The sequence below is a fragment of the Chanos chanos genome, chromosome 5, assembly GCF_902362185.1.
Source record: "Chanos chanos chromosome 5, fChaCha1.1, whole genome shotgun sequence".
Lineage (NCBI taxonomy): Eukaryota > Metazoa > Chordata > Actinopteri > Gonorynchiformes > Chanidae > Chanos > Chanos chanos.
In genome coordinates, this window is record NC_044499.1 from 16,054,713 (window position 1) to 16,073,229 (window position 18,517).

General features: G+C 37.5%; 1 protein-coding gene across 1 annotated transcript; it reads left to right on the top strand.

Moving 5' to 3' along the window:
• The first annotated feature begins 3,933 nt into the window (after nucleotides 1-3,933).
• rab3aa (RAB3A, member RAS oncogene family, a) lies at nucleotides 3,934-5,834 on the top strand. The gene is made up of 4 exons (XM_030775852.1): nucleotides 3,934-4,164; nucleotides 4,390-4,508; nucleotides 5,141-5,265; nucleotides 5,647-5,834. The coding sequence occupies exons 1-4, from the start codon at nucleotides 3,937-3,939 to the stop codon at nucleotides 5,832-5,834; spliced, it is 660 nt and encodes a 219-aa protein (XP_030631712.1). The 5' UTR covers nucleotides 3,934-3,936.
• Nucleotides 5,835-18,517: the final 12,683 nt, after the last annotated feature.

The window sequence follows — 18,517 nt, forward strand, 5'->3', positions numbered from 1 at the left end:
TATAATGTATGGTATTCTTATTATTTTTAATATTTATTGCTTAATTTTCTATTATAATGTTAAAGATAGGAGAGCTTCTGTCTTGGCACTGCTATGTGCTGTCTCTTTGCCATCATGTCCTGGTCTGTTTCCGTATGTAGCACTTAAGATGTTTATTCATTGCCAAAATCCACTCAATCAGAAAGGGCTGGAGCCAATTGTTACTAAAGGATGACTAAAGCGGTGCCATTAAAAGCAGGATAACCAGCATTTGTACATACCCTTTAATCCATGCTATCTGCTGTGTGGAAACCTGGACTGACACAGACTGTGTTAAACACCTGAGAACTGTTCAACATCCTTAAAAAAAAAAATCTTTGTTGTAACAGCGTGTGCGTGCGTATGTGTGTGCTTTTTCGTATGCGTTTTCAGATTTTAGTTCCTGTGCTGGTCACACTGCATATATTGAAACACATTTGACCATCTTTCCAGTTATACTGGTTGTAAAAAGTTAAGAGCAAGGTTATGAGAAAAAGGTTTTTTGTTTTTTTTTAGAGGTATCATAATTGTGAGACACATAGTTCATGCATAACTTAAATGGTCAAAAGCAGAACACCAAAGGCAGTTTTCTACACCAGACCTTTTTTCTCCTCTCCTTTTGGTGATAGATCGATATTCTGCTCTTCACAGGGACATAGCCAATGACAAAACAAGTGCCAAGCAAGCATGACAGATGCATACTGTAATTTCCATTTTGCCCCTGGCTAATTTCCATCAGTGACTGCAATGTTGCTAATACACCACTGAGCACCAGTCTGATTTTTAGTTTTATTCAAATTCAGTGACATAGCTGCTTCAAAGCTGTGGAACATTTGAGAATGAAAAGGTTTATTTACTCTACAGTTTCTTATATGAATCACTTTTGTCAAACTTTTAGTACAAATAGGTCTGTACCTAAAACTGATTGTAAAGCAAATACAGTTGACATTTTTTGTCACCATCAAGCTCAGTAAAAAAAAAAAAAAAGTTTTGTAAACTTGTTTTTAAGCTTTGTAAATGTCTTCATCATCTGCCATTTGTGTCTATTCTTTTTTAAAAGCAAAGTCTAACATCCTCTAATGGTGACAGATCTGTGTGTTCCTTTCAAATAGGGACTGATTTAAACCATTAGCCATGGATTTCACTGACTGTAGACATTTGCCTTTTAAGGCCAAATTTAATGTAAGACAAAATGGGCAGATATAAATTTCATCTGAGGCTCAGATTTGCTTTAAAACATTGTCACTGTTATGTTCTGGATTCCTCTGAAGTTTTGACAATCCCAACCAAACTGTTTACCACTACAGCTCTGTAACTTCTTTTACTGTCATTTGTTGTCCTGTTCTTAATGCCAATAAAGAGAAGAATCTCAGTTCTTTTGTGCTGAATATTGATTTGGGAATTGGAAAAAAAATCAGCGTTCTCTGACTACAGCATCACCAGATGTAACCTACTGGTAAAGATTTAGGGATATGCATACAGTAATGGTTAAAGTGAAAATAACCATCAGTCGTAGTACAAAATAGCACAGGGAAGTCACGAAAAATTTTACCATTAGTTATTTCCATTCAACGGCTCTGTACAAACATGTTTCACATGCAACTACCTGTTGGATACCTGCAGGATTTTGGTTCGGCATGAATGTCTTAACTTTAAGAATGTTTAGGATGGACCTTGATGTGAGCTGATATATTTTTAAAGTTCTGAATTTGTATTTAAACAATACTGCTTTGAGATTTTACCGGAGAAAATGTCAGTTACCCGAAGGGTGTGTGAGATTTGCGAACAAATATTCTGACGCACATGTAAATTCAATTTAAACAGCACGCAAAAAATGTTGAACAATGTATCTCTGACGCCGTGTTTACGCACGCATGGCACGTGTCTTAACACCTGCATATTGAACAAATATGCCTTAAAACCGGCAGATGATTTCCATTCGTTCTTGGAGATGTCACTCAGCGAGAGACCACAGTGAACCCGCCCTGCGTCTGACTGTCAATCAAGTGACGAAAGAGCTCCTGCAGGTGCTTAGACTGCAGCCACATCAGAACTGTTATAGAGATAAACCTTTCAACGGTAAGAACCATTTTAAAGACAATTACTTTATATAAGATCATTTGTGTGACAAGAGGTGGAGAGCACCCTTTCGTTATAAAACGGAGAGGAATAACCTTCACCTGACATAGGATGCTTCACAGACCTAATGTTAGCGTTTCACAAACATACGGTCGTTATGCTAGCTGTCCTTTCCCTTGGTAAATTTTTATTCATGATTTACCCTGAGATCGCTCTGATTAAAATGAGCGAAGCTAGTGTCATGAGCCCAGTGATTAACATTGAGGAAAATATTTGTCGCTACCTTGCAAATACCAAAGACGCACAACATTCAGCTCTTTAAATCGATGCTAGATCACTAATTTGAGCTCTTGGTATCCCACCGTGCTGGTTTAGAACACGTCAAACTGATTTTCGAACAAGGGACATACAGACGAGAGAGAGAATGGTCCTTTACGTCAATGAGAAGAAGCGATGGAAACTCCCTGGGCTATAGACCTCAGACAACTGGAGCATTTAACTACTGTATATTTCAGTTGAATACAGAGATAATTCTCGCGCAGGGCAACAGGGAGCACACCAGTTTATTCGCTCTGCGTTAATTGTTAGCTTAACCTCACGGTATGCTTCTCTTGCCTGGTGACAGTATTTCTGCCCTGGCTTGAGTATTGTGCAAATTGTTGTGGATGTTTTTGTTTCTTTGTTTTTGCGAGAACACTGGGGACGTGTGACATTTCAGAAACAATTTGAGAACAAGCAGTTTACGGTTGTTCTACTGTCAAGGAGATTAGCTACCCGCCCCCTCTTCATCCTGCAACGAATTAGCTAGAGGCTTTCTTGCCCGACTGTAACCAAGCTGTGGCATAGACATCGCCATGCTCTTAGAGTGTGCTGTTCATCCGCCCTAAAGCATATGGTTCAGCCAGCACAAGACCTTCGAAATCCCTGACGATGTAGGATATAGTCCTTCTACGGTGATAGCCTACTTCGAGCAATTTCCATTATCAAAATGTATGGAAATCAGATTTAACGGCCGAGTAAAAAGTCATAGTCTAAATTTAGAAGCTAATTCCAAAGCTGTTCCTGGCCTGTCCTACATGGATGGGCTGGACGAGTTTAATTGATCGGTATAAAACCTTGCAAGAAGCTTCATGTCTTAAGTTTACAGCTCTCGGTTCCGAATTCGTTACAATGTAATTAGCGCTCTACAGTCTAAGAAAACGAGGCGATTTAAGTGTATGGAAACAGGGAAGCCATTCAAAATGTGGAACCTATTTTCTCTTTATATGATCTAACAGTGTATCAGTGGTCAAAGTCAAACAGTTCTTGAGACAGGACAGTTCTTCCCAGACTGCTCTATCCTCAGTAGTTCATATTTACTTTCTTAATTCACTAGTTTGATCCACTGCTTGACATTTCTGTTCATGAGATGTCTTTGATGACTGAAATTTTTAATATTATTAGCCTAAATCTCATTGTGTACAAAATGTGTCTAAAAGCTCTTGAGTTTCAGACAGACAATGCGCCAAAGGGACAGTGTAAGCATAGGCATTCGGATGTTTTGTACTGACCTTGCTTTGCCCAAAAGGTACAAAAACTGTATGGAAACCACCGAGTGAATTACTCTGGGTTCTGCCCAGATACCAACAGTGAAGTAAGCGCTCTCCTGACCCCCATTTAACAAACCTTCTTCAACAGCATTGCATAGAAAATGACTGCTTTCATTCAGACTCTCATTCACTTTGGTTCTTACCTGCAGACTCCCCAGTGTTTGCACTTTCTTCAGACTACGTTGTACTTTGTGAACTATAAATCAAGACTTATTACTAGAAAGTCTAAAAGGTGTTGTTTCCTTTAAAGATGGCGTCGGCTACAGATTCACGTTATGGACAGAAGGACTCAGCAGAACAGAACTTTGACTACATGTTCAAGATCTTGATCATTGGAAATAGCAGTGTGGGAAAAACGAGTTTCCTGTTCCGCTATGCAGACGATTCCTTCACGCCAGCTTTCGTCAGTACTGTGGGCATTGACTTCAAAGTGAAGACAATTTACAGGAATGACAAGAGGATAAAACTCCAGATATGGGTGAGAAAACTGTTACAACTCTTATTATGCGACCAGCATTCTCAGCATATATGTGCAGTGCTTAGTCTTATGTTTGGGTTGCAGGGTTGCTCTGAAACTACATGTGCAGGGTGTTAAACTATTAGGAGTGCAGCCTGTATGACATCTGCACAGGTGCAAAAAGTCTCAGCAGTTACGAGTGAGAAGTATATGAGTCAGGATTGTTTGTGTATATCTGTGTTTCAGGACACAGCTGGTCAGGAGCGATACAGGACTATCACCACTGCTTACTACAGAGGAGCCATGGGGTTCATCCTCATGTATGACATCACGAACGAGGACTCTTTCAATGCTGTTCAGGACTGGTAAATTCACATTTAACGTTTTAGTTTATTAGCTTTGTTGTATACTATTGCTGAGAACACTGTGTTTTGAACCTGTGATCCCAGTAATGGAGATGACTAGTGTAGGCATCTCAAAGAATGCAACAGATCACAGTCTCCCCATCACCATGCTTTAGCAACTCTTAGTGTCCGTGGGGAACCTATGGAGTTGTAAGTGAATGTACAGGAAATAACTTGGGCGTCCACAGATGTCCTGTTTCCATGGAGACGTTTGTAAAACTGGATGGGTGAAAAGTAGCAGCCAGCTGACTGCTCATGTTCCAGAGGGAGCATATGCCAGTCTTTCCCATCCCAGACTGACAAAGGTGCTGTGCCATAGTAGAGATATGTGATAGTGCAGGGAATTGGTAACTCTACATTTGGAGTTGAAAAAAAAAAAAAAAAGAGAGAAAGGTAATTTGTTTTCCATTTCTACTATGACCGGGGATTGGGCAGCCTCTTTAACCTACACATTCAAATGTTCAGTTATGCCATAAAACTCAACCGTGAAATAAAATTCAGACTTAAACAAATGTAACTGAATGCGTGTTTCTAAACATGAAAAAAAACCCATTTTTGTTTAATAGTAAAATGTTTTACGTTTCTACATGCAGGTCCACGCAGATCAAGACGTATTCCTGGGACAATGCCCAGGTGCTGTTGGTGGGAAATAAATGTGATATGGAAGATGAGAGGGTCGTAGCTGCAGAGAGGGGAAGACAGCTGTCCGAGCAGTTGGGTGAGTTATGTCTCTCCTTACACCTTTTGTTTCTTACACCGTGTCGAGGATCATTTCAAATTTCTCTTTTGTCTGTCGTAGGATCTAAGCAACAGTTTTCTTTTTTCTTTAACACATCTCTGTTTTCTCTGTTAACAGTAGAATATTTCTGATGCAGGATTACTTTCAGTGTATTGGAATAGTATTAATAACTATTAGTAAATACGTAATACTAATACATATGAACAGATGCATATCTTGTTTCTCCAAAATCCCTCCAAAAGAAAACAATATTGTATGTAAATAACTGAATTTGTAAACGCTGTATTTACACAAATGGCATATGTAAAGCTTACTGACATCTGATGTAGGTTTTTGCTGACTTTAATCACTTCTGTTCAGGCTTTGAGTTCTTTGAAACTAGCGCTAAGGACAACATCAACGTGAGGCAGACATTTGAGCGGTTGGTGGATATCATCTGTGAGAAAATGTCAGAAAGTCTTGATGCTGACCCTGCTGTGACAGGAGCCAAACAAGGGCCACAGCTCTCAGATCAGCCTCAACGCAGCCACCAGGACTGTGCTTGCTAAAGGTTCCCTCATCAAAGTCTCAGATCCTACTGCCCTTGCAGTTTGGAGAGGAGGTCCACTGATTATGGGAAACATAAGATAGAGGGGTTTGTACAAGACTTGAGTGCAGTCTGTGAAAGACTTTTTGTGTGATCTCACATCTGAATGGATTTTTTTTTTTTGTCTGTCTTAAAAAAAACAGAGGCACAGTAACCTATACAAATGGACAGGCTAAGCCAATTAAAAGTAAATTTCACTTTTAACGATTTTTCTCAGACAGAAATCCCTTTTAGTGTTGGAGTAGGCTTTATGCTCGCAGTGACTCTGGTAGTTAGGAAATATTTTATAATCAGGCAGTAAACTATATTAATTCTGTTGAACAAAAGGTCCATCATTTTTGTATCTTGACAGCATCGTGATCTTACCTTATTACAATTTTATAGATGGGCGTTTGATGCATTTCACTGGCTGTGATAGTGGATAGCTATAAGATGCAACTGTCAGCCTGTATAGTTGGAAACAAACATGTGTGGTGGAGATGTGAGGAAGCCTTTTCAAGCATCTTGTAGTTTAGGTTTCACGCCTAGAGGAATTTGTCAAATCCATGTCTGTGAAGCTGTCTTAAGGTAAGGAGAAAAATCCATTTGTGAGGTGGCCAGTGTATTCCATCAACATCAGGTGAAACATGTCACTTTAACATGGCCGGTTTGACAGTCGTTGGCTCTTGCAGTGCTTATCAGCATGCATTGAAACACTTTTTTTTTCCCCCTCAACACAAAACAGTATGGTATTTTTAAAATTGCGGAAGGCTATTTTTTTTCGTAACTTTTTTGTGATACATGAGATGGGATTTAGATAGAATTATAAAAAGAACTTAAAAAGATAACTGTGATTTAGAAGAATTTATTGAATACTAAAATAACTTCTAATTTTAAAATAACCAAAAAAAGTATATTTAAAAACAAATTGTGTCTATACTACATAAAGGATGCATGTCATACTTTTTCCTCAAGTTTATTTCACCTGATTTGTGTGTATGTCTGCCTGGATGGATGAATGAATGTTTAGATGGAGAGATAAATCAAATAATTGTGCGGTTAAAGTACACTGTCACCATTTTCTCTCCAAATAGTTTACGCACACAAGGAACAACCAGTGAAGTCCAGCCAGGGCAAACTGTTACAAACATCAAACATCATTCAAAAATGCCATCCTGTGTTTACTTTTCATTTGCGGTGTCTTCTAGAAGAATCAAAGAAATATGTTTATTGTTGCTCTTATTCAAATGCTTGAGGAGCTGCTTATGTCTGGAAATGAAGTTTGCATGAATATGGTTTGTGATGTTAACACTAAAACTCACTTTTGATTCTCTCAGGCACAAATGAAACTGATAAATATATTTATAAAACGACAGTATTAGTGAACTATGTATTTATTTATTATGTATTTTATATTTTCACTTTTTGTTGGATGAATTTTTTGTTGTTAGAAATTGCAGCTGGTATAAATGGCACAATGCAGATATTAATAGAATTGAGACATTGTATATGAATCTAGACTTGGGCCTTAATGCAAACTTTCAAAGTCCGAGGGAAATGAACAGACCAAAATATTTTTCACTAGCTTTGTATTATTACCGTAATCATGTTATTGACCAAACTAACCTCACTAGCAGGTAGATGAGAAGACCTAGCCCTCATCTGATGCGCTCATTTTGTTTGAATCATTTAAATTGCAGATTTCCCTGTTGATTTGGCAGTTTGGATTTAGGCCTTTGTGCTCAGTCTTGCATTTGGGGTGAAATATACTGGTTCCATCAGTTCTACCAATACTATGTCCCAAATATAACAGAAAGACTGTAACTGGGGAAAACAGTAGGTGTTGGTATGTGTTGTTTCGTAATAAGTAGCAGCAAGTTGGCCAAGGCAGTTTCCTCTTGTTTCAATGCACCACTAATTAGCATTGTTGTAATTTATTGATGATATCTATTCAGACTATCACAATTATGCAAAAAAGCAAAAGGATTTTTTTAAGAGTAGCATAGCACCATAACAACGTACCTAATTTGAGGTGCTTTTCCTGTTTTTGTTTGTTTGTTTGTTTTTAATTTGTTTTTGTTTTTTTTTTGAGCTTCAATATGCATTTACAGAAGAATGACATTGACATGGTGAAATACTTTAGTTGCCATGACGCATCTCTAAATGTAATGTGTTGTTTGTAAAGTGTGTGACAGCTATAGGATGTCACTTGACCAAATTTCCTTGTTGCAGTATGAATTCTCTCCTTTTCCTCTCTTCCTATTTCTGTCTTCCTTTTTGTGCTCCTACAATTCTGCTATGTGACTAGTGCTGTAATACTATAATAAAAGTTTACAAAAAGGGGGAAAACAAACAAAACCTGTGTTCTAGACTGATGTAAAAGGGTTTTCCACCAAATTAAGCAATATGAATCAGAATGATTGTGTTCTGAACGTGTTAGTCAGGTGCATTCTGTGTGCTGATTTTAATAAATGCCCAGTTTGAAGATTGTTCTCCTTTCTGCCACTTGTTTCTTTGTTAATGTTTTAAAATCAGGGCAGTATAGTGCTTATGTGAAGATGTCATCGTGTTTGGTAAGTTCTCGTTCTGAAAAGCCATTCGGCTGTTTTTTGGCTATACCTCCCAAAATTGCAGTTATTCCTGAACACATATGATTATAATCCAGCTAACATTAAAAAAGTCAAATCTCATTTTTTTTTGAAAAGCAAATTTCGATAACCAGCCTTCCAATGGAATCTCACCTGGAGTCATCATTACAACTGTTGTTTAGCTGGGTATGTTAAGGTTCAGATTCAATAATTCACCTTCATGCTCAGTGGTGCACTACATTAGTTCTGGGTCTTTGTTCAGTTTCAGTTGGTGATGTCGTGTACAGTATTATCAGGAGGCTACTGACAGCTCTTCCGAAAGAACATGATTAGACTAATTTTACAGGCTCTGAAGTCATTCCATGACTACAGGACATTTAAGGCTGGAATTCTATTAGATAAGACTGCAATGTTTTATTTAATGCTGTCTACCACACATCTACACATATGACAGGAATGATAGTTATAGCACAAATGAGATTTGAAATATTTCCACCGCACATTGCACTAATGACTCATATTGCACTGTTCTCTACCCGAAGCCATTACCATCACTGTGTACATCACAACTGTCTATGCTGCTGCACTACTGTTGCTGTTACACATGCACTTTAAGACTGTCCCACTCAGGACTGTTCGCCCACTATACACTTTATCCCACTACACACTTTATCACCTACTCCATGTCTTATATTTATATTCTCAACACTGTACTGTACACTGTATTTATGCCCATGTGTGTATATATATATATATATATATATACCCCCCTTATAGTACCCCTATACTACCTACCTTATTGTTCTTATTGTTATTTAACTGTTTACACTTCGCAAGTTGAGCTGGCCCCGAGCTCAAGAATTTCATTGCTGATAATGATGTCTACGTTGTTATCTAGTAAATGACAATAAAACTTGAAACTTGAAACTTTTTTTAAATGATATCATTCACCCAGCTTGCTATTTTTTCATGTTTTTGATGAAATAATTAGAAGCATGTGAATTTGGTGATTTAGAGTGACATGCAACTTTTGTAGTTGCATTTTAGACCTGAAAACACGCTCTGTATGTGTATCCGAAGTATTCCCTTTTTGCAATTGAGTTGTGGGAATAGGTTGATTGATTTGAATTGTTACATTCAGCTATGTCTTTTGGCTTAATTTTTCATCTTAACATTAAAATACAAAAAATATACATGGTTTTCATACATCAGCCCCACACTGAAACCCTGGAATGCATGAGAATTGATTGCTTTGGCTTTTACTTCTGAGTGGAAAGACTGGGAATGCACCTACACACATACAGGTGAGCTCTAAAACAAAGGACAATTGACAATTGAGGAAATGAGGGGCAAATTAACTTATTGTCTTATGGTACCACATGTCATCAGAGTATGGTTTTGTGTTTATTAAAATTTACCTCACCTTTCTGTGGTTGAGTGAATAATGAAAATAGCAAAGTGGATTGCTCTTAGGGTTAAACTTTCCAGAACAAATTAAAATGTGCAGTAAAATCACCTATACCTTTCTCACAGTAGTAAACTTAGAAGTGAACTTTACGAGTTGTCTTTTGATGCATATCAAGTCAACGTTTTATCTGTCATTTTATGTTGAAGATTTCCTTCTTTTCCTCTCCTATATTTAGGGCCCAAGCTCCGGAGGTGCTGCGCCTCTGGTGTCCACTAGAGGGCACATGCACCGGAGATGCAAGGCCCTGTTGTTTTTGTAAAGATTACTCTGTTTGGGTCTTTTTGGGCCTTTTTTGAGGTGGTTCCCATGGGCGAAAACTCACGAAATTTGGTACACACATCAGTGCTTTTGACAATTACTCAGGGACAGAGGTTTGGCCCTGGATGTGGTCGGGGGACTCCATAGTTCCCCCACATGACATTGAGTCTCAGGCCTGGCATCTACATGCACCAAATTTTGTAGGCATGTGGGTCTCCCCAACATGAACAAATTTGCAGTTACATTGTATTAGCCATGCCCAACAGGAGGGTTAGTAAAAAACAAACTTTTTTAACTGTAGTGTTATGTCAGTTCGGTAATATCTCGTCAGAGGTGTGAGGGCCTGCCATTGCCGTTTGCGGCTGTATTCAAACATTGTTATCAACTATCCTGAAACTTTCTGATATTTTCAGAGAGACATGACGATATAAAATAAATTGGACCAAATCAGTTGTTCTTCCATTAGATGCAGCTGCCAAAACATTTACCTGTTTATATCCTTATTTACTCATCTCTTACATACCTTGGTATAAGGGTTTGCTCATGACTCCAAAGGCTAATTCAGGAAAATGTTTTGAGCACGAAGAAGAAAATTATGACTGACCTCCAGAGATGAGGCTCTCTCTGTGTTTCCTTAGAAGGCAGGGTTACAACTGTCAAAATGAATAGTTTGAATAGTGTTCTCCATATCACAGTTCATTTAGGGGGAGGTAGGGGAGGTATACAAGAATCAAACTAACCACACTATAAAGAAGCAAACTTATTTGTGGTCCAGCTGTCCCAAATTTAAAACTTTTACAAGCTGTGCTTTTCAAATTAGACCACTGCATGTTCAGAAAGGCCAGGAATCTGAGGTCCCCAGGCGGGTTATAGAGACAACACTTGTAAAAGCACACAGACTGAAGGATTTATTATATACAGGCATTGGGTACAGAAACTGTGATTTATGACATGGGAGAATTATTTCTAACTCTCTGGATGTAAGGAAAAAAAAGCAGAAAAAAGGATAAATAAAATACCTAAATGGCATCAAACATCTCTGCTATGGAATAACTACTTATTTCAGTCAGGTAGAAAACCACTTACTTTTCCCCTGTAATTCTCCAGAGGGTTGTTAACTTTCAGCAATGTCTTTGGCAAAACAGGACTGTTTGATCCAAGACACTGAGGAGGAATGTGATTTGCCATGTACCTCATGCTTTCTGTCCTTGAAGCTAAGATCAGCAGTTAAGGTATATGGGATACTCAGTGCTACACCTTTGCCTAAACAGTCTATGGAAGAGTGAATTAATCCTAAACAATGCTCTTGTGGGGCTCTAATACACATATACAACTCTTTAACTGAGTGGTCAAACAGGATGCTGGCAGTGGAGAAGGCACGGGACAGGGAACTTTATCCTGAGTGTGGAAATAGATTGGGGAACTGTGTGGACAAACTTGAGCACTACCTGTAAAAAGCCTTGTCAGGATCATGCCCCGGGCACCACAATGAATTTATTAACACTACTGCTATTACTATTGTTAATACTAATAGCAATAACAATAACAGTCATCATCATCATCATCATCATCATCATTGTTACCATCATCAATTAGATTAAAAACAATGATTTGATTAATCTGTTTATTTAATTGAATTAAGAATATTAATTCTGTTTTACAGAGGTTCTGTTTGTAATGAATGTCTACTTGTTTGTTGTGTTTTGTGTTTTGTTTTTCGAAATGAGAAATGTTAATCACAAGAAGTTAACCTTTAAATCCTAATGACTAGATGCAAATTTAATCGTCTTTACACAATCATTGTCATCATTTGTATGGCCAGAGAAACCCTAATCAATGATAATCCTCTTCTGCATGTCTCCATCAGAGTAATGCTGAGTCAATATGCCTCTCATTACACGGTTCCAGTTCATGACATCAGTAAATTAACATGTGTTCTGTTTGAAATAATAAGAGACATTATTAATATTTATTATTATTTTCAACTTGCATTAATACAATGAGAAAATGATTAATCGAAATGATGATGTTGTATGAATGAAAAGAAATTTAATGTTAATTCTCAAATGATAAACAGATAAGTTTCACACTGTCTCACAAAACCTGACACATTTATACATACATAGAGAGAGAGAGAGAGAGAGAGAGAGAGAGAGAGAGAGAGAGAGAAAGTCCATCAGAATTCTGGGGAAAGGGAGTATTTGGCTGTGACAATACAATAACAACAACAGCAACAATGAAAAATATATATATATACACACACATACACACACACACACACACACACACACACACACAAATCATGAATGTGATCAGTGATATGCTGAGATTTTGAAACAAGTCCAAAACAAAACATTTCCTAAATTTTGTTCATGTTGATTGCTCAAGTAACTTAAGGTAAAAAGTCTTACACACACTATTCATAAAAGTATTTTAGTGGTGTTGTGCCAGTGTGATATTTAGACTTATAAGAAACTATGGATTTAACTACACTGTGTAAACAGTGTATTTACAATGTAATCGATTTGTATATACAATGTATTGGATCAATTTGTATGAATAGTTTGTATAAGTAATGTACATACCCCAAAGTTCATGTAATCAGTTTGAATGAGATGTTATCAGTTAATTTATTTATTTGTTCATAGCGATATCTCTAATTTTACAGTACATCTAAGTCAATATCTAAACTTTTTTGTTGGATAGAAGATGCTTGACCAGCAATAAATCAATGAAGACATGTGCTTTGTCCACATGGTGGCAGGGAGGATGCATGACAAAAAAAAACAGAATAACTCTCTACTACTCTGTGTTAAAAATGAGTAAACTCCATTCAGGGATTTGATTACACAAACAAAACCATATTCCATTCAAAATCAACTTGAAACTTCGGAGCACATTGATATGTTGATCAATAGAACCTCAAGTGCAGCAAATACATATGATGATTCGACTGGTTGCTGGTCGTCTTGTGGTGAGCTATATATGAGGCATACATTTATAGTGGCACATATATAAACTGAAAGTTTGTCGCTACATCAGTATGTGACTATATAATTCTGCTTTGTGGTATAGCTGCCTCGATGATGATCATAAGCCATAAGTTATCCATAGAGGGATAATTGAAATGCTGTCTGATCCCCCAGGCAGTGGCCTCCATATGCAAACATTATTTGGACATCCATTAGGGGGCTGATTCAGTTACTGCGGGGGTATGATCCAGAACCGGTGCACTTTGCCTCAAAGTAACTGATCTGTGTACGTGATCAAAACACTTGCTGGTTGGGTCAAATGATGTCCCTGTTCCACCATGCTGATCCATGATATCAGGCAATCTGACAAAAGTCTTCCTGAAAACAGTTATGCTGCTGCTAGACAGCTGAGGTTGTTCAGTCGTTTCACATTTTGACACAACTCTAGTACACTACACACATGTTTTGACAATGTAACAAATTATTATGAATTTTTTTGTTAATAAAGTAATTTTGTTAATAAAGACTTTAAAAATAAAACCGATAAAGACTAAAAATAAAAATGGTAATGATTTTAAGTCTTCAGAGTTCAACTAAAATGTTGAAACTCAAATTGTTAGACTTGGAAAGTCCCATATATCTGAAACACAGTCACACACGTACAGTTTGATACGGACTGGCCTGCACCCCCACTGTTTGGCCCAGTGTCTGCGTGCAATGACAAACGTGAATGTTTCAGAAAGTTCTGTATGATTTTACTTGAAAGGAGAATGCTCTGCAAATCTCTTTTTACAAACAGCAAATCAAATCATCTGAATCACTTTCATCTGTTTTTCACCGTGGTCTTTGAGGTCCCAAAGATGACGTCTTTCTTTCGCTCATCATGTCATTTAGATGCAATTCAATAAGGGACAATGTGTCTCTGTGGATGTGTGCAGCTTAGCATGTTCTCCAGACAGGTGTGCATGTGATCATTTGAGTTCTGTTTTTGTGTACTCCTATGACAACGAGCTCCATCCTTTACTCATTTTCATAACCAATAAGAGGAAGAGCTGAGAAGAAGACGTTTGTAAAATGAATTTGTTTATTTGTAAAATTTATCTGTTTTTACTGCTTTATTTGTTTATACTAATTTATATACCCATATATAAATTATAGTCAGAAGGTATATGCTGAACTTCCTCGGAAATTTAACGTTTTGAAATTATTATATGTCCAACATTCAAATAATCAGTTGTATGTGAACAGTTTCTAAAGCATTAATGAAGCTCTTAAGCTGCCTTTGGGCATGTATTTGTACTGAGCTGAGTCCAGTCTGAAATACATATGTGAAAGAGAAAATGTGGTTAACTGGCCAGGACTGTTATTCTGGGCATATCCAGATGATACATGATAGCACTGGAGTATTTCTGTCTTTTCTCATAACTGTGGCTTGAGTGCTGGTTATAATTTCCGCCGAGATAAAAACACATGTAATAGTTAACACACAGCCCTCTTAACTGCAGTCCCACATGATGGGAACAGCAAAGAATCCAAGAGGGAATTTGTAGAACCATATATGATTTAATATTACGTGACATGGTCATGGTGTCTTTTAGGGCAGAGCCACACAGACAGAAACATTACAATGGGATGATAAAGTTATGAGGCACATAATACAAATGTACGTATATTTAATGGACAAACAGAGGAACAACCAAGATATGTAGGCCTAGCACAAATCACATGACATATATAACACTATATTTGTCTCATATATATCAATAAGCCCTTTGGTAACAAGTTGATCATTCGAAAATGTCTACTTGAAAATGTATAACTTATCAAAAAGGGTGGGTTTCCTTGAATTTAGGCGATCTGTCGTTGATATATCCATCGTGTCTGAGGTAACTGTTTTCCCCTTAGGCCAGGCCCTTCACAAACCTTGCCGAAGAGTTCATGGCATTCAGGATGTTTTTCTCGTATTTGATTCATATCAGTTGACATCATCTGAAGGAAAGGCTAGAGGTGACCTTGTCTGACTCTTGTACCAAACGTCTGTGACTATATACACAAACAGGTCCAGCTCACATCAGGGAAATGAGGTAAAAACATGTCTTTGAGACAAACTTCTTGTTCCTGTCAACTGAGCCAAAATATCACATGCTAAACTTCATTTAACATAACCCTGTGGGAACGTTTAGTCATCAACTGAAAGGAAATCAACTAAAAGAGCTACAAAAATTGCCCAAACATCTCACAAATTTCACAAATTTAAGAAACATTTTTTCAAAACCTACAAATGTGAATACAAATATAATGAAAGAACAGAAAATAAATAATGCCTATAAATATAAATTGAATTCCTACAGGAGTTTGCAGTGTTTTGGGGTCTTTGCAGATGACGGTGTTGGTTTAGCTGGGGATCGCTACTTTAAGACTCTCTGGGGTAAAAACGCATGGGAATGGAAATTGTGGTTTCCATCTTATATGTCTGGAAAGACACTGGTTTCCGACAATCTGTGAAAAGCAGGAAACGTCTTGGGCTGACAAGCCAATTCACAGTTCCACACTTCGAGAGTCTCCATCCATCTGAAATTAAACCCTTGCAGGTTCTAGAACTTTCTAAGTGTTCTGTTGGAAGCACACTTGCACTATCCTTACAAGTATGTGCTGAAAGTGAAATTCTGACTCTTTGAGCACGATTCCTTAGTACACAAACTTAAAACCAATTCCAATTAAATGTTTTCATTCTGTTAAATTTGAAGAGTAGAAACACAGACATTATTGAACCATTTTTTGAACCATTTGAGTATTTTGCTGTGTAACAAATTAAACTAATAATGGCAGCAGGGAATCAAAGTTGCCTCCCTGAAGGCAACATTAGCTTTTTGCCATGGCTTCATTGAATTAGCCACCTATTGATGGCCTAGGGAGTAATCCGTTTACCTTGTGACATATGCCCAACACTGCCTGTCAATGACAGACACATCTGTGTAAATGAATTACACATTAAAACTTGAACAACTTGGGCATTATAAGACTTTTACATATGAAACCTACTAAACCTACACAGAATGTAATAAATGAAGTCAGCCTTTTTGTGTATTTAGCCAAAATGTATAACGAGAAAAGCTGTGAAACAAACGAGAGTTACAAATAATGAGAGACGCTGTTCCCTGCGCATGACCACACCCTCTGAGGGTCTTTGAGTCTTGCCCCCCCGCCCCCCCCCCCCCCCACCCCCAAGTGACTCTCCCATGACTATATGCAATTGTCCTTGAAAGTACACTTTATTTCTCAGATTTATATGTGGAGTTTCCCACCACTATAAACAAAATGACACAAAGATGACTCTCCACACAGTTCAATTAAAAAAAAAAAAGCATTTCTACATCCTCATGGCCAAAAATATCATGTTGGATGAGAATACTGTTTTATGAATGAGTCAGGGCTTGACAGATCAAGATGGCAAACATCTTTTTTGTTTATGCCCTCCCCATCAGATATTTTGATTGTCATGACAACACTCTCCACTTTACATAGCTGGCATGAGCCATGGAAACCCAGTTGTAAGCATTTTACAGTGTGATAGAACAAAACTATGTGACACAAAATAAACCTTTCAACGGTGCTCTCCTTGTATACTCCCAGGTCTGAAAGCTGATTCTCATAGGAGCAATAGGAGCAGATAAGATTTGAACAATGTAGTCGGATGTTTCTGATATCTAATTCCACAGGGAAGGAACATACTCAGGAGAGAAAAAGAGTTTACCTTATGTTGTGGGACAAAACTTCATTTCAATAATTTTTTAAAAAAGAAAGCACGAAATTAAGAGAAAGGGAGAAATTCTGATGAAATTCAGAATTGTACATTGAACCTGTGGTCACTGTCAATCAGTGACTATATGCTATCTCACTAGTTGTATCTCAGGGATCCAGCTCTCTTCAGAGTTTATGAAGAATGTCTCACTGATACTGCTGATGAGTTCTCTTTCATCCTCTATGTCTGATTAACATAACCGATGAAGGGCTCTAACAAATGTTTTAACCAATAACAGAGTCAATACTTATCCTAACAAACAATGTCAATGTCATGAATATATACTTGACCGACTGAATAAATGAAATCTGCACATTTTGATATTATTTTTGCGTTAGGAAATAATTATTAAGGTTAGCATTTCAATTAATTACTCAGTCACTTTTATTTTATCAGTATATTTAATAATCCCAAGCAATAAGAGATTACCTTCATTTTGAGTCATTTTCTCAACTCTCTTTTAAGTCAACTCTCTCTCTCTCTGTCTCTCTCTCTCCCTCTCTCTCTCTCTCTCTCTCTCTCCCCACCGTCCACCAACCACAGACTTTTCCAGCTCTCCCTGTGGAGCCCCTCTTAGGCCCTCAGTGTGAGGCAGAGTGGAGAGCATGATAGGAGAAGGGAGCTATAAGAGGGGTGATGGGGACATCGACTGGGCATTCTGCCACGAGGACACGGAGCAAGGACTGACCCACCGTGGATCTGACAGTCACTTGAGCCTCACCACAATTTGCTGTATAGGGTTTCCTTTATTCTGTGAGGACTTAAGGGAAGAATTCATTTTTCATAAAGAGCCTGTGAGATATCATAACTATTCTAAAAATACCTAAAAATACCTCAAAAAAAAAAAACAACTCTATTTGGTCTGCATCTGCTCGCGGGTGTCAGTTCTTGTCCTGGCTTACCAAACTTATGAAACGTGTTTAAAACGTGATCTGGTTTTGTGCACTCATCGTTGATTTGTTATCCAGGTAGGCGTATTATTCATTTGTTTGTATGTGTAATGTTGTTTGTGTCCTTCTTCAAAGAACTGAGTTTTGTATACTCCTATATACTTCTTATATACTTGTAAGCTTCTTCGACCCTGGAAAATTTGAAATATCATGTGAAAACTACATGAGAACACTGAAAACATTACGTTATGCTCACATAAACATATTTTATAATGTATATGGTTGATGCTTTCTTTAGTAGTTTTTATCAGAAATAAGGGTAAAGAGTATTGCAAAATAAGTATGCTCCAAGTTGATATCAATGTCTTAAAAAATGAATGATAAAGTACTTTTATAAATACTTTTATAAAGATGAAATTTACAGTACATAAACTTTAAATTACATTGTATATAACTGCTGTTGGTTATTGAGTATGTGCTTTGAAGTTTTGTTTGTGTATGAAATTATCTGTTGGCCATATTCAGGTGTTATTTGGACGGTGAATGTGTGTATTGCTGTGGGACATTCATCAGGATTTTTTTATGATCGTGATAAACAGAATTCTCATCTCCAGAGCAATTTATGACCGGATACGGCATTAAGAGAGATACAACACTCATTTGTTTTCCTGATAACTCTGTTGCTGAG